Source organism: Salvelinus alpinus, chromosome 1 (genome assembly GCF_045679555.1).
Source record: "Salvelinus alpinus chromosome 1, SLU_Salpinus.1, whole genome shotgun sequence".
NCBI classification, from domain to species: domain Eukaryota; kingdom Metazoa; phylum Chordata; class Actinopteri; order Salmoniformes; family Salmonidae; genus Salvelinus; species Salvelinus alpinus.
The window spans coordinates 32,336,817-32,363,978 of NC_092086.1; the positions used below are offsets into that span (position 1 = coordinate 32,336,817).

General features: G+C 40.7%; 1 protein-coding gene across 2 annotated transcripts in view; it reads right to left on the bottom strand.

Annotated features, from left to right (window-relative positions):
- Nucleotides 1–881: 881 nt before the first annotated feature.
- The window catches only part of cacna1ia (calcium voltage-gated channel subunit alpha1 Ia), a 157,216-nt gene continuing 130,935 nt past the window's right edge, over nucleotides 882–27,162 (bottom strand). Inside the window, exons 30-35 of one of the 2 annotated variants that reach the window (XM_071398121.1) lie at nucleotides 26,723–27,148; nucleotides 12,050–12,205; nucleotides 9,465–9,599; nucleotides 6,983–7,169; nucleotides 4,566–4,843; nucleotides 882–4,321 (exon numbers count right to left, since the gene is read on the bottom strand). In XM_071398121.1, coding sequence (XP_071254222.1) covers nucleotides 3,626–4,321; nucleotides 4,566–4,843; nucleotides 6,983–7,169; nucleotides 9,465–9,599; nucleotides 12,050–12,205; nucleotides 26,723–27,148 — 1,878 coding nt within the window. In that variant the 3' untranslated portion in view covers nucleotides 882–3,625. Of the gene's footprint in view, nucleotides 4,322–4,565; nucleotides 4,844–6,982; nucleotides 7,170–9,464; nucleotides 9,603–12,049; nucleotides 12,206–26,722; nucleotides 27,149–27,162 lie in introns of both variants that reach the window. The other variant, XM_071398111.1, reaches the window with a different exon arrangement.

Consider the following 27,162-nt stretch of genomic DNA (forward strand, 5'->3'; position numbering starts at 1 on the left):
CAGCTGATGTAAGAAGGGCTATATAAATACATTTGATTTGATTTGACTGTAAACCCGCAGGACGGTAGATCTCCAGGAAGAGGGTTGTGGTGCCCTGCTCTACACCTGGTCAGATATGATGTGTATGTATTCTGCTTCCCCTGAACCAAAGCAGTCACAAAGTGAGGTCACTATCCCAGACTAATATATTATAGCGACTGTACTAGCTAATACTTTTCTGCTGTTGTGTGCAGAACTGGAACACGTCAGATTAATTTCAGGGAAATGCTTCCTGTCAATAATAGTTTCTCTCTGAACCCTGCACATGTGGAAAAGTCCATGGCCCACTGTGTAATATTTTGTGGATCTTCATTGGCTTGTTCATTCCCTTCACATTCCATGATACAATATCAATTGTATCTGTGGATCTATCATGTAAAATGAAATGTTTGATTGGTTGTATGCTTTTAGTCTCCACAAACTGCATGTTTTTTAGGTGTTGTCATTATTGTTGATAACATAGCATACATTCAAAATGATGTACAGATTTATATTGTAGGTTACACACCTCAACACCAGGCACTGTGCATTGCAGCATGTTGTGTGTTAAAGTACTGTACCATCTCACGGGTTATTCCTCTGTTGACATGTGTACACATTATTCTCTAGTGGTTTGATCTCTCGACCCTGAGTTCTAAATTACCTCGTGTTCATCTGATCCAATGGCAGCCCAGCTCTCTCCTGATTGGTCTCCGGAAAGTCAGAAATGTATTCTGATTGGCTGTTACTTCAGAAGGCAGAAAAACTCCACAATGACATTGTTGTTTTGTCAGAAAAAGGACATGATACAACAGGCTACAATTATACTGTGGTGAGATAAGAACTACTATGACATCATGTACTCAGGGCAAACACATAGAACATTTATTGCTGTGCCGTTAGGCTTACCTTTGATGCCATAGTCATTGACTTAGAGGTTTGTCTCGTCATTTATGAGAACATCTTTGAAGCTAAAACAGCCCTTCAAGGTCACGTTATGGTTCCTGTCAACCCACACGCTCATGTTTTACACATTGAGGTTGAAGTCGCCCCTAACCATAGATCTAGAATTAGATTACTCAACCCTTTATTCTAATCTTAAACATTAAGGGGATGAACTAATATCTGACCCTGTATCAGTGGTTAGGGGCAACTTCTACCTATTCCCACCACCATTAACCAAGACGGTCCAGGTGTGGACTATAATAATAAAGTGGCATCTCCTGAAGTTATAGTAACAGACAACCCATAGCAATAATCACTCACTGATATCCCACATGTTACAAACATGTTAAAGACAATCACCAGTGATTCAATTAAATGTCAATGAAGTTCATTAAACAGGTCAAACCGAACTTTGCTCATCACCTCAATGAGAAAACCCCCCCAAAAAACCCCACTAGGGATACAAAAGTGTATTCTAGGTCAGGCTAAGATGGCCACTTCATCTCAGATGTACTGAGTGGCATACCAAAAGGTTGGGAAAAGATGCAATGTTTATTCATCGTTACAGTGACAGCTTGATATCAAAACTAGGGTTTGCTACTACAGATGTGTGTTAGAGAGAGAGAGAGAGGGGGTGAGTGAATTACGTATCTTTTAAACAAGGAGAAGCATCCTATTGCAATCCCATAACCATGCTAAGGAACATTGATGTGTCAATAATTAGATGTGTCATCATGTATTGGTATGACACTCAAATTAAAGCTTTCAAAAAGATCAGCAATGTTTTTTCGTCTTGGTGTTAGCATAGGAGGCTAAGCTAAGCGACAACGTTCCCTGTTCGTCCCGGGAATGTCTGTGATTAGGAAATGTTCTCCTGTGCTGCGAAATTATGGCCCTTCCCTCCTTTGGTCTTCATTTGGGATTCCAAAATTCCAGGAGGAACCAAAATTCCCAAAGTTACGTGTGCCCAAGGGAACGTTTTCTTCAGCGCACAGAGCTTATTTACATTTTTTTGCTTGGTTGTTCTCTCCACACACTTTTAATAATAAAAAGTATATATTTTTAACCCCACATTATAAAACTGAAAGCCATTTGCAGACAAGTGGTTTTCGACAATAAGTTATACGAGAAATCGTACGGGTAAGGTATAGGTCAAGGACAAAGTCATGACAACACTGTCACGCTCCTATTCTGTATTCTAAAAAAATATTGGAATAGAAACCACTTTATAATTATCATCCCAACATTGACATCTTGATACACTTCGGTATATATATTAAAACTCTTGGGTAAAATGCAATAATTCCATCATGCAGGCAAACTGCCTCTATCTTCTAGGAGGTTCTATTGGTCTGGAATTCATATCTCTGATATATTCTTCCTTTCTTACTTTCGCAAAGTGACAAAGAGAAAGAAGTGACAGGTTTGAATTTCACACACATTCCATTGTGAAGCAACTGTATGCAGGTGTGAGTTTTTCATCTCCCAGAGTGAATGGTGCTCGTCTCGTCTCCTTAGTTTGTTTGTCTCAGGAGGGCCAGTGTGTTTGACAGAGAGGCTCTGCTACTGTGAGTGGATATAGCAGGCTGTCCTGTCTCTCTCATTCACTCCCTGTCCTTCTCTCTGAGTGAGTGACGTTGGGATAAAAGAGCCTATTTCACAAACTGCTGCATGCAGGAGTGGGATCTTAGTATGATCTCTATCTCTCTGTCTCTTTTTTTCCTGTTATACTATCACTTAGACACACACACACACATACAGTCCTTCCTGAAAAGTACCGATGGAGGGAAGGGGTTAGGTGATGGTGATGAGAAGTTAACGCATGCTTTTGCTACCTAAGTCTCAGCTCTTCCACTATAACAACTCCTTCTCAGGTGAACTCTACACTACCTCTGTTCAACCTAAACCTCCTCACCCCTCCTCCACTCCACACACAAGGACCTGTAGCCTCCGTCTGCCACAACAGATCTGGCTTCAGCCCTCATGGAGAAACTTCCTCCTCCTACACCGTGACGTACATTCAGGCTCATCCTACACCGCAATGTACATACAGCCTCCTCCTACACTGTGAGGTACAGCCACACTGAAAAATAAATAAAATCTGTTGGCTTGATCAGCTCAGTTTTGTTAGATATTCTATTTTTGCATTTTAAACTTCTGTGAAGCCGAAGAAAAAATGAAAACAAACAGGAAAACAGGAACGACGATAAGACAAAATGTTCTCGTTAGATCTCTGTCTCAGCTTGTCTCTGTCTGCGTCTTCTATGTATATCTCCCTGATATGATGATGCAGCCCTCCTGGTCTGTCTCCTACTCTGGGGGTCCTTCTCCTCCAGAGGGGTTTGATGGGGGGTCCATCCCAGCCCCCCACCCCCTCACCACAGGGGTCACACCTGTAATCCCCTTTAACCTTCCACCGTTTGACCTCTGACCCTCCACACCTGAACCACTGCCACAGGGTAGCACAAAATGGGACAGGGGGGGTCATAAACATAAATATTTATATAGCGAGAGGGAGGGGTTTGGTTATAGGAATTCACGGGATTACATCACACGTTGTCAAAAACGTGAAACTTCTCTCTGCCTGAGGGGGACGGAGAGGAACAGTAATGGGTTGATGAATCCTAATAGGAGCGGTAGTAGACAATAAGGGATTCAGGCTTCATCTGTTTTTACTACAGGACCCTACTGTTGTTTGGCTTGAGCTTTTCCCCTTGAGGCCCGGCGCCTCTCCCAACTGTCCCTCCTCTCCTCTGCTTCCCCCACTCTCTCCCCAAGGGTTGGCCAGGAAGCCCTGGTGGTCCAACTCCAACCCTAGGATCTGTCTCCCCTCCCCCCTCCTCGCCCCCTGGTTCAAGCTCCCCGTGCTGTTGCATTTCTTCACCCCCGGGGGTGCCAGGGAGGCGGGCGAGAGCAACGATGTGAGCGACAGGCTGCTTAGCGTCTCTGACAAGTGTTCGCTGTTGCCCGCCTGGCTGGAGCCACACCCCCCGATGGACGAACTGATCCCGATGCCCAGGTCCTCCAGGTCACATGGAACGGGGTCCATGGAGTCCTCCCGGGTATAGCCGGGGCTGATGCTACCCCTGCCGCTGCTCTGGCTCCGCTGGTGGCCCCGAGTGGCCTGGAGGGTGAGGGCAGGGCCTGACGAGGGGCTGGGCCGCGGTCTCAGAGTCTGGCCTGCTGGGCAGCTGGTGGGGTCCTCAGGGAGCGGGGGGCAGAGCAGGGGGAGAGGAGGGAGTGGGGACGCTAGGTCTTGAGGGGGCGAAACACTGAAGCTGAGTCCTTCCTCCAGGGTGGTCTGGAGGCTGCCATCGGAGCTCCCCGTGGCCAGAGACGAGTCACTATGGGACGGGTACTGAGGACAGAGAGAGAGCGGCAGGGTGTAGATGTGGAGTGAGATATTGTAATATATAGCAACATTAGAGTCAATGTTTGGACACTCATTAAAGATAACAAGGGGATGGACACATACATTTGCCAATCAGAGGGAAGCCTGAGGTTTGTGTACATTTCTCGATCTAACATTAGACCCTACAGGAATTACACTATGCAGTGCTGGTATCTGTTACATACAGTACATATAGTAGGCCAGGTCTTACCTGCGTGCAGAGCACCCGGCTGTGGGCTCCTGGGGAGCGCAGGGAGGACCAGGAGGCCGGGGAGGTGAGTCTGAGGCCCCGCGAGGGGCGCCCTACTCTGGCCCTGGGGGGTGCCGGCAGGGTCGCTGCTGCCACAGGGTGGAAGAACTCCGCTGGCAGATGGATAAGAGCAGGAGAACCAGAGGCACTGGCCGCTCCTACTCTTCCTCCTCCTCCTCCTCCTCTTACTCCCTCATCTGATCCTTCTCCTGCCTTAGTGCTACTGCAGGAGGTGACACCTGGAGACAGAGAAAAAGGCTGTAAGGCAAATATACTATTCCATCTAGATCCCGAGTGAAACACCACATAAATACAATCCATTTAGGCTGTAGGGATACTGATATTGATGATTAGACTAACAAAGACCATGCAAATAATGCACATCATTCCAGGGAGAGCAACAATGCCACTGTACTGTACTGTGATGTCTGATTCACTCTATTCATGGATTGCACGTTGCGTTACAATACTGTTCTGAAGATTCTATTTAGGCCCTGGTTCAAACTGAATGTTTTACTTAATACATGGTCAATTGGCGCTAATGAAGATTAATGAAGAGTTCGTCTAAAGTGCATTATAGTGGTTTGGAAACAAGATGGCATTTCAAAAGGAAGCAACTAATTAGTAGGAAAACCTGTTGTCATCATTATGATGTTGCCAGATTGACTTAAGATGCAGTATAACTTTAGATAACTAGCTAAAATTGACTGGGCATCACTCGACTTTCGGGCACCACTATGGCGGAGAGCGGCTTGAGAACGTTCATAACAATGTCATGATGCAACAGAGCGACGGAGGTGCAACCCATGAATACACTCTTCGAAAAAAATAAACTGCTATTTAGAACCAAAAGGGTTCTTTCGGCTGTCCCCAAAGGAGAACTGTTTGAAGAACCCTTTTTGTTTCCAGGTAGTATATATTTGGTTCCAGGTAGAACCCTATTGGATTCCATGTAGAACACTTTCCCCACAGGGTTCTACATGGAACCCATATGAGTTCTACCTGGAACCAAAGAGGGTTATCCTATTGGGACAGCTGAAGACCCGTTTTGGAACCCTTTTTTCTAAGAGTGTAGGACCAACCTGGACTGTGATGGGCTGGCTAAGTACAGCTCAGCTTAGCTCAGCTCTGTTCGTTTATCGTTTACCAAACGTTTATTGGTTGCGTACACTGATTTAAAGATTTTATTGCAGGTTTGGCTCAATAATGTGAAAACATAAGATATACTTTACAGTGCCTTGCAAAAGTATTCATCCCCCTTGGCATTTTTCCTATTTTGTCGCATTACAACCTGTAATTTCATGTAATGGACATACACAAAATAGTCAAAATTGGTGAAAAAAATATATAATTGTTGTTTCATTCTTTTTTTTAAATTTTAAACGGAAAAGTGGTGCGTGCATATGTCTTCACTCCCTTTGCTATGAAGCCCCTAAATAAGTTCTGGTGCAACCAATTACCTTCACAAGTCATATAATTAGTTAGATTGCACACAGGTGAACTTTATTTAAGTGTCACATGATCTGTCACATGATCTCAGTATATATACACCTGTTCTGAAAGGGCCTAGAGTCTGCAACACCACTAAGCAAGGGGCACCACCAAGCAAGCCATGAAGACCAAGGAGCTTTCAAACAGGTCAGGGACAAAGTTGTAGAAGTACAGATCAGGGTTGGGTTATAAAAAATATCAGAAACTTTGAACATTCCACGGAGCACCATTAAACCCATTATAAAAAAATTGAAAGAATATGGCACCACAACAAACCTGCCAAGAGAGGGCCGCTCACCAAAATCACGGACCAGGCACCGTGGTGCCAGGCACCACGGACCAGGCAAAGAGCGCATTAATCAGAGAGGCAACAAAGAGACCAAAGATAACTCTGAAGGAGCTGCAAACTCCACAGCGGAGATTGGAGTACCTGTCCATAGGACCACTTTAAGCCGTACACTCCCCAGAGCTGGGCATTATGGAAGAATGGCCAGAAAAAAGCCATTGCTTAAAGAAGAAATAAGCAAACACGTTTGGTGTTCGCAAAAAGGCATGTGGGAGGCTTCCCAAACATATGGAAGAAGGTACTCTGGTCAGATGAGACCAATATTGAGCTTTTTGGCCATCAAGAAAAATGTCTGGCGCAAACCCAACACCTCTCATCACCCCGAGATCACCATCGTGGTGGCAGTATCATGCTGTGGGTGGCAGTATCATGCTGTGGGGATGTTTTTCAATACTTTTGCAAGCCATTCAATTAGTCCATTTATATATAGAATATATATAGAAATGTTGCTTTGTTTCCCAACCCCTCCGATATACACACACATATACAGCAATACACATTAGGCTGGAAAGGCTGGAGCAGAGGGTATAACTGGACTCACCAGGGCTGTGGTGGGATGGGGTCTTGTGTCTCTGATGGACCCCCACCTCCACCAGAAGTGGAGCCCCCTCCTCGGCTACTGAACTGTGGGCCCTGCAGCGCCTCGACCCCCCTGTCTGGGCCTGGGTCAAGGAGTCCCCTCCTCCGCCAGCCTCCTCTGAGCCCTGGGAGTCACTGCCCCTCTCCTCCTGGGGGGAGAAAACACACATGTTGACACACACTGTACCTGTTTATGTTGTCTATTATAATTCAATGTGGAGTGGGGCATGATAGGGTGCAGTACTGCACTTCATTATTACTGAAGGGAGTGCCGGCTAGTGTCCAAGCTCCTAGCCTTCTAGCATACACACTTAGTCTCTGAGGCTATGGTTAGCATACTGACACAAGACCCCGGTCTCCCTGGGAAAAGAAGGAATCTCTTTAATCTAGAGAGATTCTTTATCTGCAATGGACTTCCTGGTTCAGATAAAAGTTGAATAAAATAAACGCAAAAAGCGATTCCCTAGGACCTTCATCTGGATATTACTATCAACTATGAGCACTTCTGATTCAAATCACCTCTAGATGACTGATTATGGCCCATAGCAACCCTGGTAGCCATGTGTGCTATCTGGACACAGCCGGAAGGTCTCGGTCTCTCAATTCAATTAAATTCAATTCAGGGGCTTTATTGGCATGAGAAACATATGTTAACATTGCCAAAGCAAGTGAACTAGATAATAAACAAAAGTGAAATAAACAACACAAATTAACAGTAAACATTACACTCACAAAAGTTCCAAAAGAATAAAGACATTACAAATGTCACATTATGTGCAAATAGTTAAAGTACAAAAGGAAAAATAAATAAACATAAATATGGGTTGTATTTACAATGGTCTTTGTTCTGCACTGGTTGCCTTTTTCTTGTGGCAACAGGTCACAAATCTTGCTGCTGTGATGCACACTGTGGTATTTCACCCAATAGATATAGGAGTTTATCAAAATTGGGTTTGTTTTTTAATTCTTTGTGGATCTGTGTAATCTGAGGGAAATATGTGTCTCTAATATGGTCATACATTTGGTGTGAGGTTAGGAAGTGCAGCTCAGTTTCCACCTCATTTTGTGGGCAGTGTGCAACATAGCCTGTCTTCTCTTGAGAGCCAGATCTGCCTTTCACAGCCTTTCTCAATAGCAAGGCTATGCTCACATGTACATAGTTAAAGCTTTCCTTAAGGTTGGGTCAGTCACAGCGGTCAGGTATTCTGCCACTGTGTATTCTCTGTTTAGGGCCAAATAACATTCTAGTTTGCTCTGTTTTTTTGTTGTTAGTTCTTTCCAATGTGTCAAGTAATTATCTTTTAGTTTTTTCCTGATTTGGTTCGGTCTAATTGTGTTGCTGTCCCGGGGCTCTGTGGGGTCTGTTTGTGTTTGTGAACAGAGCCCCAGGGCCAGCTTGCTAAGGGGACTATTCTCCAGGTTCATCTCTCTGTAGGTGATGGCTTTGTTATGGAAGGTTTGGGAATCGCTTCCTTTTAGGTGGTTGTAGAATGTAACAGCTCTTTTCTGATTTGGATAATTAGTGGGTTACGGCCTACTTCTGTCTCTCGCGCTTGCTCGCTCACACACACAAACAGCTATGTCTTACTATTCTTGTGAGGTAAATTGAACCAATGAGCAGAGAATGAACCAGACCAGGAATCAGCGTCTTGGGAAAAAACGTAAATACTTAACTTGAATAATGGAGAATGTAACGATACAGAACAATTTAACCAAAAACAACAAACACCAGCATTCGAAACTCACACAGGGGAAACATACAGGAAACTGAATTCAAGAACTAACAAGGGGAAACAGAAAACACACCTCTCTTACAGGGGAAACAATCATGAAATAATAAGACACAGTCCAATAAAAGTCTCTAGACCGCCCTCTGGTGCCAGGAGGAACCAGTACAGTATATACTTATGACACATAAGTATAGTAAAATGTGTGTAAACACAGAATCCCCCACCCCCACACACTCCTACTAGCATTAAACAACTAGAGGGAAGGATAACGCACATGGAGGGATGATAGGAAGATAGCGAGGGATGGTGCAGACGGAGGTGTAATTGCCGGAGGGGGGTAAAGGAAAGGGAGGAACGATGTAGTAGAGGATAAAGAGGAAGATAGCCCTCACAGGCCAGAGGGGAGGCAGTAGACTGAATGGATTTCAATTCCTGAAGGTCTCTGTACAGGAGATTAGAGCTTCAGCAGGATTCAAGATTTATTCTTATGTCCCTGGAACTTTGAACCCAGGTCTGAGCAGACCTGGGTTCAAATAGTATTGAACATCTTAGCCTCTAAAGTGCAGACCTTGCCCTATTGGTACTACAGGATGGCTAAAGCATGCTCAAAACTATTTGAACCCAGGTCTGCTACCCAGTCCCATGTTTCAACCCCCTCCATTGTCCTCCAAAACACCCTTCCCATTTATAACCCCTCCATCTCTCCATCTCTACCTTTCCCTCCCGCACCAGCAGCTGGTGGACACTCTGGTCGTCCAGGCTGAGGTCATCAGGTAGGGCCGGAGACGACGACTTGTCTGACATTTGGTCTGACCTCAGAGATGCCTGCTCTATCTCTGCCAGCCGGATCTGCTGTAGAGGGGGAGGGAGAGAGAGGAGGAGAGAAGGAGAGAGAGGGGGGAGAAGGAGCGAGAGAGCGAGAGAGACAGAGAAGAGGGGAAAGAGAGAGAGAAGGGTGGGAGAGAGAGTGAGAGAGAGGGAGAGAGAGGGGGAGAGAGATATTGAGAGGGGGAGAGAGAGGGAAAGAGAGAGGGAGGTGGAGGGAGTGATGGAGAAAAAAAGGGGGAAAGGGAAAGTGAAGGAGAGAGAGAAAGTTATCTAAAACTGAGAGAGAGAATAAACCAGAGACAATTGAAATCCAATGGGGTGAGGGAGGGGGCCGTTATATGAACATGTGCCTGTGGGTGAGTGAGACAAAGAGGTTCATAAAGAGAGATTCACGGCTCATATACAGCAGTAAATTACCACTGCAGTATGCCGGAGGCAGGAGGAGAGCGGGAGGGAGGAGGGGAAAAGGAGGGAGGAGGGGAGAGAGAGGTAGGGAAGGGGGGGATAATTAGAAAAAGGGAGCAAGACAGAGAGAGATAGAAGGTGGGGAAAATAGACTGGGGGGATGGAATGTGTTCAGAGAAACAGAGATAAAGGCCCTTGATGTGGTCAGGAGAAACTTAGGGCCCTAACTATCACAAGTCTCTTGTTAGGTTGTTTCCAGACAGACCCTATAAACACTACATGACCAAAAGAATGTGGACACCTGCTCGTCGAACATCTCATTCCAAAATCATGGGCATTAATATAGAGTTGGTCCCCCCCTTTGCTGCTATAATGGCCTCCACTCTTCTGGGAAGGCTTTCCACTAGATGTCGGGAACATTGCTGCAGGGACTTGTTTCCATTCAGCCACAAAAACATTAGGGAGGTCGGGCACTGATGCTGGGCGATTAGGCCTGACTTGCAGTCGGCGTTCCTATTCATCCCAAAGGTGTTCGATGGGGTTGAGGTCAGGGATCTGTGCAGGCCATTCAAGTTTCACACCAACCTCTGCAAACAATTTCTGTACGGACTTCGCTTTGTGCACGGCGGCACTGTCATGCTGAAACAGGAAAGGGCCTCCACAGAATTGTCTAGAATGTCATTGTATGCTGTAGCATTAAAATTTCCCTTCACTGGAACTAAGGGGCCTAGCCCTAACCATGAAAAACAGCCCCAGAACATAATTCCTCCTCCACCAAACTTTACAGTTGGCACTATGCATTGGGGCAGATAGTGTTCTCCTGGCATCCGCCAAACCCAGATTCGTCTGTTGGACTGCCAGATGGTGAAGCGTGATTCATCACTCCAAAGAACGCGTTTCCACTGCACCAGTGTCCAATGTCGGCGAGCTTTACACCACTCCAGCCAACGCTTGACATTGTGCATGGTAATCTTAGGCTTGTGTGCGGTTGCTTGGCCATGGAAACACATTTCATGAAGTTCCTGCCGAACAGTTCTTGTGCTGACGCTGCTTCCAGAGGCAGTTTGGAACTTGGTAGTGTGTGTTGTAACCGAGGACAGACGATTGTTACGCGTTACGCACTTCAGCACTCAGTGGTCCCGTTCTGTGAGCTTGTGTGGCCTACCACTTTGCGGTTGAGCCGTTGTTGCTTCAAAACGTTTCCACATCACAATAACAGCACTTACAGTTTACTGGGGCAGCTCTAGCAGGGCAGAAATTTGACAAACTGACTTGTTGGAAAGGTGGCATCCTATGACGGTTCCATGTTGAGTCAATGAGCTCTTCAGTGAGGCAATTCTACTGCCAATGTTTGTCTATGGAGATTACATGGCTGTGTGCTCAATTTTATACACCTGTCAGCAACAGGTGTGGCTGAAATAGCCGAATCCACAAATTTAAGGGGTGTCAACATACTTTTGTATATATGGTGTATGTCTTAATGCACCAAGTCATGTCCACTGTCGCCTTAAAATAGGTTTTAATAAGAATCAGTGTTGCTGTTGTCTCTCCATGCCCTGGGGCACAACAATCACACATTCAACACACACACACACACACACACACACACACACACACACACACACACACACACACACACACACACACACACACACACACACACACACACACAGACACAGACACACAGACACAGACACACACACACCAGAACCCAGGAGATAGCTGAAGGACAGACACAGACGTCAGGATAGAGAGAGAGAGAAAGAGAGAGAGGTAGTTTCATGACATGATAAATCAGAGATGGGTGGAGCATGTAAAAGAGGAGGAGAGGACAGATTGATAGCTTGACAGCATCTGCAGACAGGCAGAAAGGAAGAGTGACAGGTGAAGAGGTTCAAATCCCAGTTATTACTTTCCAGAGTGGCCCGTTCCACTTTATCATTGTGATGGACACAACTAGCAACAGGGATAGTGTGTATGTGTGTGTATGCGTGTGTGTGTGTGTGCGTGTGTGTGCGTGTGTGTGTGTGTGTGTGCGTTTACATATGCATGGTTCATGTGTTTACCTCTAGTTGTGGGTGGCTCTTACAGTCCTTCCAGGCAGGAGGAGAGGTAGAAGAGTAGTGATGGAAGACAGATCCAGAGAGGTTGTCAATCATCAGCATCTCTCCTTCAAATGAGTCCTTAATCAGCAGAGACACACTGTCCAGCCACTGACTCTCCTGGAACACACAGTTATTACTTGGTTAATAATATCATATCCTGGAAGACACCGTTTTTACATGGTTAATGATATCATATCATGGAACACACAGTTATTACATTGTTCATTATATCATATCCTGGAACACACAGTTATTACATGGTTAATGATATCATATCCTGGAACACACAGTTATTACATGGTTATTGATATCATATCCTGGAACACATAGTTATTACATTGTTCATTATATCATATCCTGGAACACACAGTTATTACATTGTTCATTATATCATATCCTGGAACACACAGTTATTACATGGTTAATGATATCATATCCTGGGTCACACAGTTAATACATGGTTCACTATATCATATCCTGGAACACACAGTTATTACATGGTTCATTATATCATATCCTGGAACACAGTTATTACATGATTCATTGTATCATATCCTGGAACACAGTTACTACATGGTAACATCAATATAGATACATTATAGGGTTAACTTACAGCTACAAAGGGTCAATCCATAGAGGATTCACAGCATAGGGCTGTACACCTAGTGACACCTACACCTAGTGACACCTACACCTAGTTACACCTACACATAGCAACATCTACACCTAGCGACATCTACACCTAGCGACATCTACACCTAGCGACATCTACACCTAGTGACACCTACACCTAGTTACACCTACACCTAGTGACATCTACACCTAGCGACATCTACACCTAGCGATACCTACACATAGTGACACCTACACCTAGTGACATCTACACCTAGTGACACCTACACCTAGTGACACCTACACATAGTGACACCTACACATAGCGACACCTACACCTAGTGACACCTACAACTAGTGACATCTACACCTAGTGACACCTACACCCAGTAACATCTACAACCAGTAACATCTACACCTAGTGACATCTACACCTAGTGACATCTACACCTAGTGACACCTACACCTAGTGACACCTACACCTAGTGACACCTACACCTAGTAACATCTACACCTAGTAACATCTACACCTAGTGACATCTACACCTAGTGACATCTACACCTAGTGACACCTACACCTAGTGACATCTACACCTAGTGACATCTACACCTAGTAACATCTACACCTAGTAACATCTACACCTAGTGACATCTACACCTAGTGACACCTACACCTAGTAACATCTACACCTAGTAACATCTACACCTAGTGACATCTACACCTAGTGACACCTACACCTAGTGACATCTACACCTAGTGACATCTACACCTAGTGACACCTACACCTAGTGACATCTACACCTAGTGACACCTACACCTAGTGACATCTACACCTAGTAACATCTACACCTAGTAACATCTACACCTAGTGACATCTACACCTAGTGACACCTACACCTAGTAACATCTACACCTAGTAACATCTACACCTAGTGACATCTACACCTAGTGACACCTACACCTAGTGACATCTACACCTAGTGACATCTACACCTAGTGACACCTACACCTAGTGACATCTACACCTAGTGACACCTACACCTAGTGACACCTACACCTAGTGACATCTACACCTAGTGACATCTACACCTAGTGACACCTACACCTAGTGACACCTACACCTAGTGACATCTACACCTAGTGACACCTACACCTAGTGACACCTACACCTAGTGACATCTACACCTAGTGACATCTACACCTAGTGACACCTACACCTAGTGACACCTACACCTAGTCACACCTACACCTAGTGACACCTACACCTAGTGACACCTACACCTAGTAACATCTACACCTAGTGACATCTACACCTAGTGACACCTACACCTAGTGACACCTACACCTAGTGACACCTACACCTAGTGACATCTACACCTAGTGACATCTACACCTAGTGACACCTACACCTAGTGACACCTACACCTAGTGACACCTACACCTAGTAACACCTACACCTAGTAACATCTACACCTAGTGACACCTACACCTAGTGACGCCTACACCTAGTAACACCTACACCTAGTGACACCTACACCTAGTAACACCTACACCTAGTGACACCTACACCTAGTAACACCTACACCTAGTAACACCTACACCTAGTGACATCTACACCTAGTGACACCTACACCTAGTGACACCTACACCTAGTGACACCTACACCTAGTAACACCTACACCTAGTGACACCTACACCTAGTAACACCTACACCTAGTGACACCTACACCTAGTAACACCTACACCTAGTGACACCTACACCTAGTAACACCTACACCTAGTAACACCTACACCTAGTGACATCTACACCTAGTAACACCTACACCTAGTGACATCTACACCTAGTGACACCTACACCTAGTAACACCTACACCTAGTGACACCTACACCTAGTGACACCTACACCTAGTGACACCTACACCTAGTAACACCTACACCTAGTAACATCTACACCTAGTGACACCTACACCTAGTGACACCTACACCTAGTGACACCTACACCTAGTGACACCTACACCTAGTAACACCTACACCTAGTAACATCTACACCTAGTGACACCTACACCTAGTAACACCTACACCTAGTGACACCTACACCTAGTGACATCTACACCTAGTAACATCTACACCTAGTGACACCTACACCTAGTGACACCTACACCTAGTGACACCTACACCTAGTAACACCTACACCTAGTAACACCTACACCTAGTAACATCTACACCTAGTGACACCTACACCTAGTGACACCTACACCTAGTAACATCTACACCTAGTGACACCTACACCTAGTAACACCTACACCTAATGACACCTACACCTAGTAACATCTACACCTAGTGACACCTACACCTAGTGACACCTACACCTAGTAACACCTACACCTAGTGACACCTACACCTAGTAACATCTACACCTAGTAACACCTACACCTAGTGACACCTACACCTAGTAACACCTACACCTAGTAACACCTACACCTAGTGACATCTACTACAGAAGTAGCGTTACAACATTACACATTCAAATAGTGACACCAAAACTGGTTATATTAACTGGTTATATTAACTGGTTATATTAACTGGTTATATTAACTGGTTACATTATAATTTCAGAGGTAAGCTATGTCCATAGCTAGAGTAACCCAAGGAGACCCAACAGGCTGAAAGAGTTACCACGCAGAGACAAATGTGTGATAGATTTGATACATGTCTCTATTAAATGTTCAATAGCTAAAATAGATAACCATTTAGGGAGCTGGCAGACTGTTATTACATTAATACAATGAAGTAGTAATCTATCTAAACTTCATTATATCATTTTCTATCTTGAATCTCATCAGCAAAATAGTTGTTCTCTAATGATTCTTCTGTGCAAATAGATTGACTGGAAAAATAGTAAAAAGAATAGCAACTGAACTGGTCCCATATTACCTCAACTGCTGTAATTTCTACAAGTGTTATTTTCACTAAGTAAATCTATACTTCCTTGTGTTGATAATGGCACCTTGATAGCGGTGTTTCCCCTATAGCCAAAACACTAACAGTTTTATTATAATAAAACATTCTAAAACACGTTCAGAGAAATCTGAAATCTGATTGGCTGAAATGCCGTTGAAAGACATTCACTAACACTGGATAACCACACAGCCAGAGATAGGGTCATCACTATTTGGCATTTTTGGCCTATTTGGCCACAAAGGACAGAAGTACCAAACACTTACATACTGCTCTTGTCCATTCTTGCATGCCCATCTAGTGACTATCCCCCTGTGCTTACACGGCCCATCCATATGCTCTTCTCTGCAGAAACATTACCCTAAATACATACAGTACTAAGAAACATTACCCTAAATACATACAGTACTAAGAAACATTACCCTAAATACATACAGTACTAAAGAAACATTACCCTAAATACATACAGTACTAAAGAAACATTACCCTAAATACATACAGTACTAAAGAAACATTACCCTAAATACATACAGTACTAAGAAACATTACCCTAAATACATACAGTACTAAAGAAACATTACCCTAAATACATACAGTACTAAAGAAACATTACCCTAAATACATACTGTACTAAGAAACATTACCCTAAATACATACAGTACTAAAGAAACATTACCCTAAATACATACAGTACTAAAGAAACATTACCCTAAATACATACTGTACTAAGAAACATTACCCTAAATACATACAGTACTAAGAAACATTACCCTAAATACATACAGTACTAAGAAACATTACCCTAAATACATACAGTACTAAAGAAACATTACCCTAAATACATACAGTACTAAGAAACATTACCCTAAATACATACAGTACTAAGAAACATTACCCTAAATATATACAGTACTAAAGAAACATTACCCTAAATACATAGAGTACTAAAGAAACATTACTCTAAATACATACAGTACTAAAGAAACATTACTCTAAATACATACAGTACTAAGAAACATTACCCTAAATACATGCAGTACTAAAGAAACATTACTCTAAATACATACAGTACTAAAGAAACATTACTCTAAATACATACAGTACTAAAGAAACATTACCCTAAATACATACAGTACTAAGAAACATTACCCTAAATACATACAGTACTAAGAAACATTACCCTAAATACATACAGTACTAAGAAACATTACCCTAAATATATACAGTACTAAAGAAACATTACCCTAAATACATACAGTACTAAGAAACATTACCCTAAATACATACAGTACTAAGAAACATTACCCTAAATACATACAGTACTAAGAAACATTACCCTAAATATATACAGTACTAAAGAAACATTACCCTAAATACATACAGTACTAAAGAAACATTACTCTAAATACATACAGTACTAAAGAAACATTACTCTAAATACATACAGTACTAAGAAACATTACCCTAAATACATGCAGTACTAAGAAACATTACCCTAAATACATACTGTACTAAGAAACATTACCCTAAATACATACAGTACTAAGAAACATTACCCTAAATACATACAGTACTAAGAAACATTACCCTAAATACATACAGTACTAAGAAACATTACCCTAAATACATACTGTACTAAGAAACATTACCCTAAATACATACAGTACTAAGAAACATTCCCCTAAATACATACAGTACTAAGGAAACATTACCCTAAATACATACAGTACTAAAGAAACATTACTCTAAATACATACAGTACTAAGAAACATTCCCCTAAATACATACAGCACTAAGAAACATTACCCTAAATACATACAGTACTAAGAAACATTCCCCTAAATACATACAGTACTAAGAAACATTACCCTAAATACATACAGTACTAAGAAACATTACCCTAAATACATACAGTACTAAGAAACATTCCCCTAAATACATACAGTACTAAGAAACATTCCCCTAAATACATACAGTACTAAGAAACATTACCCTAAAAACATACAGTACTAAAGAAACATTACCCTAAATACATACAGTACTAAGAAACATTACCCTAAATACATACAGTACTAAAGAAACATTACTCTAAATACATACAGTACTAAAGAAACATTACTCTAAATACATACAGTACTAAGAAACATTACCGTAAATACATACAGCACTAAGACACATTACCCTAAATACATACAGTACTAAGAAACATTACCCTAAATACATACAGCACTAAGAAACATTACCCTAAATACATACAGTACTAAGAAACATTACCCTAAATACATACTGTACTAAGAAACATTACCCTAAATACATACAGTACTAAGAAACATTCCCCTAAATACATACAGTACTAAGGAAACATTACCCTAAATACATACAGTACTAAAGAAACATTACTCTAAATACATACAGTACTAAGAAACATTCCCCTAAATACATACAGTACTAAGAAACATTACCCTAAATACATACAGTACTAAGAAACATTACCCTAAATACATACAGTACTAAGAAACATTACTCTAAATACATACAGTACTAAGAAACATTACTCTAAATACATACAGTACTAAGAAACATTACCCTAAATACATACAGTACTAAGAAACATTACCCTAAATACATACAGTACTAAGAAACATTCCCCTAAATACATACAGTACTAAGAAACATTACCCTAAATACATACAGTACTAAGAAACATTACCCTAAATACATACAGTACTAAGAAACATTACCCTAAATACATACAGTACTAAGAATCATGACCCTAAATACATACAGTACTAAAGAAACATTACCCTAAATACATACAATACTAAGAAACATTACCCTAAATACATACAGTACTAAAGAAACATTACCCTAAATACATACAGTACTAAGAAACATTACCCTAAATACATACAGTACTAAGAAACATTACTCTAAATACATACAGCACTAAGAAACATTACCCTAAATACATACTGTACTAAGAAACATTACCCTAAATACATACAGTACTAAGAAACATTACCCTAAATACATACAGTACTAAGAAACATTACCCTAAATACATACAGTACTAAAGAAACATTACTCTAAATACATACAGTACTAAGAAACATTACTCTAAATACATACAGTACTAAGAAACATTACCCTAAATACATACAGTACTAAGAAACATTCCCCTAAATACATACAGTACTAAGAAACATTCCCCTAAATACATACAGTACTAAGAAACATTACCCTAAATACATACAGTACTAAGAAACATTACCCTAAATACATACAGTACTAAGAAACATTACCCTAAATACATACAGTACTAAGAATCATGACCCTAAATACATACAGTACTAAAGAAACATTACCCTAAATACATACAATACTAAGAAACATTACCCTAAATACATACAGTACTAAAGAAACATTACCCTAAATACATACAGTACTAAGAAACATTACCCTAAATACATACAGTACTAAGAAACATTACCCTAAATACATAGGGTACTAAGAAACATTACCCTAAATACATACAGTACTAAGAAACATTACCCTAAATACATACAGTACTAAGAAACATTACCCTAAATACATACAGTACTAAGAAACATTACCCTAAATACATACAGTACTAAAGAAACATTACCCTAAATACATACAGTACTAAAGAAACATTACTCTAAATACATACAGTACTAAAGAAACATTACTCTAAATACATACAGTACTAAAGAAACATTACTCTAAATACATACAGTACTAAAGAAACATTACCCTAAATACATACAGTACTAAGAAACATTACCCTAAATACATACAGTACCAGGAAACATTACCCTAAATATATACAGTACTAAAGAAACATTACTCTAAATACATACAGTACTAAAGAAACATTACTCTAAATACATACAGTACTAAGAAACATTACCCTAAATACATACAGTACTAAAGAAACATTACTCTAAATACATACAGTACTAAGAAACATTACCCTAAATACATGCAGTACAAAAGAAACATTACCCTAAATACATACAGTACTAAGAAACATTACCCTAAATACATACAGTACTAAGAAACATTACCCTAAATATATACAGTACTAAAGAAACATTACCCTAAATATATACAGTACTAAAGAAACATTACCCTAAATACATACAGTACTAAGAAACATTACCCTAAATACATACAGTACTAAGAAACATTACCCTAAATACATACAGTACTAAAGAAACATTACCCTAAATACATACAGTACTAAAGAAACATTACCCTAAATACATACAGTACTAAAGAAACATTACCCTAAATACATACAGTACTAAGAAACATGACCCTAAATACATACAGTACTAAGAAACATTACCCTAAATACATACAGTACTAAAGAAACATTCCCCTAAATACATACAGTACTAAGAAACATTACCCTAAATACATACAGTACTAAGAAACATTACCCTAAATACATACAGTACTAAAGAAACATTACCCTAAATACATACAGTACTAAGAAACATTACCCTAAATACATACAGTACTAAGAAACATTACCCTAAATATATACAGTACTAAAGAAACATTACCCTAAATACATACAGTACTAAAGAAACATTACTCTAAATACATACAGTACTAAAGAAACATTACTCTAAATACATACAGTACTAAGAAACATTACCCTGAATACATGCAGTACTAAAGAAACATTACTCTAAATACATACAGTACTAAAGAAACATTACTCTAAATACATACAGTACTAAAGAAACATTACCCTAAATACATACAGTACTAAGAAACATTACCCTAAATACATACAGTACTAAGAAACATTACCCTAAATATATACAGTACTAAAGAAACATTACCCTAAATACATACAGTACTAAAGAAACATTACTCTAAATACATACAGTACTAAAGAAACATTACTCTAAATACATACAGTACTAAGAAACATTACCCTAAATACATGCAGTACTAAAGAAACATTACTCTAAATACATACAGTACTAAAGAAACATTACTCTAAATACATACAGTACTAAAGAAACATTACCCTAAATACATGCAGTACAAAAGAAACATTACCCTAAATACATACAGTACTAAGAAACATTACCCTAAATACATACAGTACTAAGAAACATTACCCTAAATATATACAGTACTAAAGAAACATTACCCTAAATATATACAGTACTAAAGAAACATTACCCTAAATACATACAGTACTAAGAAACATTACCCTAAATACATACAGTACTAAAGAAACATTACTCTAAATACATACAGTACTAAAGAAACATTACTCTAAATACATACAGTACTAAGAAACATTACCCTAAATACATACAGTACTAAGAAACATTACCCTAAATACATACAGTACTAAAGAAACATTACCCTAAATACATACAGTACTAAAGAAACATTCCCCTAAATACATACAGTACTAAGAAACATTACTCTAAATACATACAGTACTAAGAAACATTACCCTAAATACATACAGTACTAAGAAACATTACCCTAAATGCATGCAGTACTAAAGAAACATTACCCTAAATACATACAGTACTAAGAAACATTACCCTAAATACATACAGTACTAAGAAACATTACCCTAAATGCATGCAGTACTAAAGAAACATTACCCTAAATACATACAGTACTAAGAAACATTACCCTAAATACATACAGTACTAAGAAACATTACCCTAAATATATACAGTACTAAAGAAACATTACCCTAAATACATACAGTACTAAAGAAACATTACTCTAAATACATACAGTACTAAAGAAACATTACTCTAAATACATACAGTACTAAGAAACATTACCCTAAATACATGCAGTACTAAAGAAACATTACTCTAAATACATACAGTACTAAAGAAACATTACTCTAAATACATACAGTACTAAAGAAACATTACCCTAAATACATACAGTACTAAGAAACATTACCCTAAATACATACAGTACTAAGAAACATTACCCTAAATATATATAGTACTAAAGAAACATTACCCTAAATACATACAGTACTAAAGAAACATTACTCTAAATACATACAGTACTAAGAAACATTACCCTAAATACATGCAGTACTAAAGAAACATTACTCAAAATACATACAGTACTAAAGAAACATTACTCTAAATACATACAGTACTAAAGAAACATTACCCTAAATACATGCAGTACAAAAGAAACATTACCCTAAATACATACAGTACTAAGAAACATTACCCTAAATACATACAGTACTAAGAAACATTACCCTAAATATATACAGTACTAAAGAAACATTACCCTAAATATATACAGTACTAAAGAAACATTACCCTAAATACATACAGTACTAAGAAACATTACCCTAAATACATACAGTACTAAAGAAACATTACTCTAAATACATACAGTACTAAAGAAACATTACTCTAAATACATACAGTACTAAGAAACATTACCCTAAATACATACAGTACTAAGAAACATTACCCTAAATACATACAGTAATAAGAAACATTACCCTAAATACATACAGTACTACGAAACATTACCCTAAATACATACAGTACTAAGAAACATTACCCTAAATACATGCAGTACTAAAGAAACATTACTCTAAATACATACAGTACTAAAGAAACATTACTCTAAATACATACAGTACTAAGAAACATTACCCTAAATACATACAGTACTAAGAAACATTACCCTAAATACATACAGTACTAAGGAAACATTACCCTAAATACATACAGTACTAAAGAAACATTACCCTAAATACATACAGTACTAAGGAAACTGCTAAATCCACAGGCTACATGTATTCTTTCTTTTCAGGAATGTAAAAATCCAGTACAGTGTACCGTCAGTGTTATAGTTATATAAACTGCAGCTGTTGTCTAACACTGCTAACCCACATACACAGCCTCTCACTAGCCAATGTTTTACATGTAGGATGGTAGCTGTTGTCTAACACTGCTAACCCACATACACAGCCTCTCACTAGCCAATGTTTTACATGTAGGATGGTAGCTGTTGTCTAACACTGCTAACCCACATACACAGCCTCTCACCAGCCAATGTTTTACATGTAGGATGGTAGCTGTTGTTTCAAAGTGTTTGCCATTAGCAACAGGTTATAGTCCTTGCTCAGTCTAACTATGCCTTCATTGTTACCAAAATAAACCTGGCTTATAAAATATATCTACAGTATACGTATATAACTATGGCTGGGATTTGCCAGTTACCTCAAGATATGATATCATCACTATACTTAGGTGCCGATACAATATGTATTGCGCTTCTCATGATTCTATCTGTATTGTGATTCGATACTGTCATTTTATGGCGATCCGATGTTCCAAACATATTGCTCACCATATATCTACTGCAGAGGGACAAGAGAGAGACATGAGAAAATGAGCTTTCTTTGATTAGTTATGGAAATAAAAGTGCTGAAAACAAATTGGCTCCCTATTTAAAATGAAGATGGAGAACAAGCTATGAAGGAAAAATATTGTAGTTTTGGTGCAGGTACAGCCAAAACAATATATCGATATATCAATATGATAATATCCCGATATGTAACTGTATCGATTTTTCCCCCATCACTATAGAGTATATAAGAATAGACTACATCTATACAGAGTCAGATATTCCTCAGTGTGAGTGGGTTGTTAAGAACAGCACTGGAGCACTGAATGACTGTGTTACGAAACAGCAAAGGAACACATACACAAGCACGGACACCCAGGCACATGCTTGCACGCACGCAGGCACACATCCACACGCCTGAATGACTATGGCTTAGTCCTAATAGGTTAATAATAATGCCATTTACATTTTTCTAGACAACAATAGTGCTGGCCACCTGATGAGAACGTGCGCCTTAAAAGGGAAGACAGAGAGCGAGCGAGAGAGCCCTTCAGTTAATTCCAGTCAGTCAGTCAGTTAATTCCAGTCAGTCAGTCAGTTAATTGCAGTCAGTCAGTCAGTTAATTCCAGTCAGTTAATTCCAATCAGTCAGTCAGGTTAAGGCTCTCTCTCTCTCTCTCTCTCTGAATACATGGTCGTTTGTACGGTAATTTGGTAAAAAGCCAATTTGACATTTGTTCAGTCAAATTTGTCTCCACTTTTGTGGAATGGGGTGATCAGACCTTGGTTCCAAATATTGGGAAAGACGCCAGAGCTGAGGATGATGTTAAAGAGTCTCTCTCTTTCTCTGTTTCTCTCACAGAGAGATCACCACCAATATCATTATCTGGGTCATTCCACAAAAAGAGTGCCTTTTGCATACCTTTCGTAGAAATTGTGCACCAATATTGAATTTTAAAAGCCTGTTATATTACATGAAGTGTGTCTATGAGTCTTTTTTATAGTCACAAACAGTGAAGACCAGTGGAATCCACAGGGTCTAGAATAACTAGAATAGTGTATATAAAACAGGAACGGGTCTGTATATAACACATTCTGCCAGGTCTGTATATAACACATTCTGCCAGGTCTGTATATAACACATTCTGCCAGGTCTGTATATAACACATTCTGCCAGGTCTGTATATAACACATTCTGCCAGGTCTGTATATAACACATTCTGCCAGGTCTGTATATAACACATTCTGCCAGGTCTGTATATAACACATTCTGCCAGGTCTGTATATAACACATTCTGCCAGGTCTGTATATAACACATTCTGCCAGGTCTGTATATAACACATTCTGCCAGGTTTGTATATAACACATTCTGCCAGGTCTGTATATAACACATTCTGCCAGGTCTGTATATAACACATTCTGCCAGGTCTGTATATAACACATTCTGCCAGGTCTGTATATAACACATTCTGCCAGGTCTGTATATAACACATTCTGCCATGTCTGTATATAACACATTCTGCCAGGTCTGTATATAACACATTCTGCCAGGTCTGTATATAACACATTCTGCCAGGTCTGTATATAACACATTCTGCCATGTCTGTATATAACACATTCTGCCAGGTCTGTATATAACACATTCTGCCAGGTCTGTATATAACACATTCTGCCAGGTCTGTATATAACACATTCTGCCAGGTATGTATATAACACATTCTGCCAGGTCTGGAATATCATTACAAGTGTCACAGTAAAGGAAACACCTGCCGTAGTGATGCTGTGAATTGTATTGCCTTAAAGGTGTAAACATTGATTTCTCATTATGGCCATTTTCTTCAGCTCCCCTCCAATCACTTAGCATCACCTCTCCTCTTTACACATATTCTCTCTTTACTTCTCTCTCTCTCCACCTTTCCCTCCCCCTCATGTCGCTCACTCTCCTCCAGATCTGTTTCTATTTTCATCTGTGTGTTTTCTCAATAATTCCTGCCTCCACACACGCCACGCACACACACACACACACACACAGACCCAATACACACACACAGACCCAATACACACACACACACACAGACCCAATACACACACACACACGCACACACACACACAGACCCAATACACACACACACACACACACACACACACACACACACACACAGACCCAATACACACACACACACACACACACACACACACACACACACACACACACACACACACACACACACACACACACACACACACACACACACACACAGACCCACACACACACACACACACACACACACACACACACACACACACACACACACACACACACACACACACACACACACACACACACACACACACACACACACACACACACACACACACACACACACACACACACACAATTGTAGCTGTTGTGAATGAATAAATTGAGCTGGCCTCCAGGCCCCTGGTTACATCACCCAGGGGAGAGGAGAGCAGACCGAAGAAGCTCCCTCCCTCCCTCTCTTATTAAGTTATTCTGTCAGCCAACACAAAGCTAAAAATGGCTCCTCAGTAAAGCCAAGTTTAGTTCTGTAAAGGTAGAACAGATCGTAGCAGGCAGCCGGTGAGTCATCCGTGTGTGTGTGTTTGCTTGTGTTTGCCATTACATTATGATTAGGTTTTTAGTAATCTCACTGTGTGTGTGTGTGTGCTTGTTTGTGTTCATGTCTGCCAGGGCTTTGTGTTTGTGTGTGTGTGCACACTGACGGGTTAATATCAGAGGTCCTGAGTTTGAATTGAAAAGGTGATGAAATGCATGGTGCAGTGTGTATGCAGAAGTGTGCAGAAGACTGACAACAAGGGTTGCCATGGCGATGGAGTGTGCCAGGCAAATTCACTGTGAAAGGTGCAGCTAGATGAAAATGTATTTCAATGTCCCTCTCCCTTCAACTCCCTAAAATGACATTGTTCTTTCATCAGCATCTATTTCAGGGGTCCCGAGAATAATATCCAAACCCCTTTGAGATGTTTTCATCTGTAGAAACCAATAACAGAACCCTGAATGAGAGTAGCTGTGTTTTTCTGCAGTAGTCTGGGCCACGGCCACGTTCTAGGGTACGTCCCAAATGGCACCCAAATTCCCTGGTTAAAAGTAGTGCACTATATTGGGAATAGGGTGCCATTTGAGACACACTCTGGGTCACGGTGACATTGTTCTGAATCTACATTATGACCTGTTCAGAGATGATGTCTGTTATTTGAATACCCTGGCCGACAAGATTAAACATCTCTCTCTCTCTCTCTCCTCCCCCCTGTCTCTCTCTCCCCATCTCTCTCTCCGTATATTCCCTGGCTGTTCCTTTGTATTACATTATGAAAGGTTGAGTGAACCAGCAGACAAACTGAGTTAAACAGGACTGATGGGCTGTCAGTCTAAAACACTGAGGATGTCAGAACGGGAAGGAGACTAAATGTCTCTGATTATCTTTCTGTCTCCTCTGTCTTTTCTTCTTCTTGTTCTCTTTCTCCCTGTCATAATGACCTCAACCTTACGTCTATGTACTACACACGGGTGTGTCAGACTGTATATGTGTAATTCCTATAATATCAAATAGAAAGACAAATAGACAGAAACAGACAGACCCATACAGACAGAAATGTATTCATCTATCCATCTCACCTGTGCAGGAGAGTAGGGATCACGATTGTTCGGATCTTGCAGTGTTCCTGGATGCGTCATTGCCACGTGATGATGCATATTCCCCCCGGAGGAACTGCCTGGGACTCCCATCCCTCTCTCCTCTCCTCCTCCACCTCCCCCTGCTCCTCCACCTTTCTTCCCTCCTGCACAGACTCCCTCCGGCCCCATGCAGCATAGGGCCCCCGTGGCCAGCTCCAGCTCAATCTCAGCGTCCATCTCCGCCTCCTCCTTGGCCTCCTTGTTGGAGTCGTCCAGGTGCTTCATCAACACCGCCACCACCACGTTGATCAGGACGAACTGGGCCGTCAACACAAAGGACACAAAGTACATGGGAGAGATGAACTGCAGGCTGGGGTTGCAGGAGTAGTCAGGCCCGTAGTCCGGAGGGCACTCCCTCAACGTGTCCTAGGGAGGGGGGA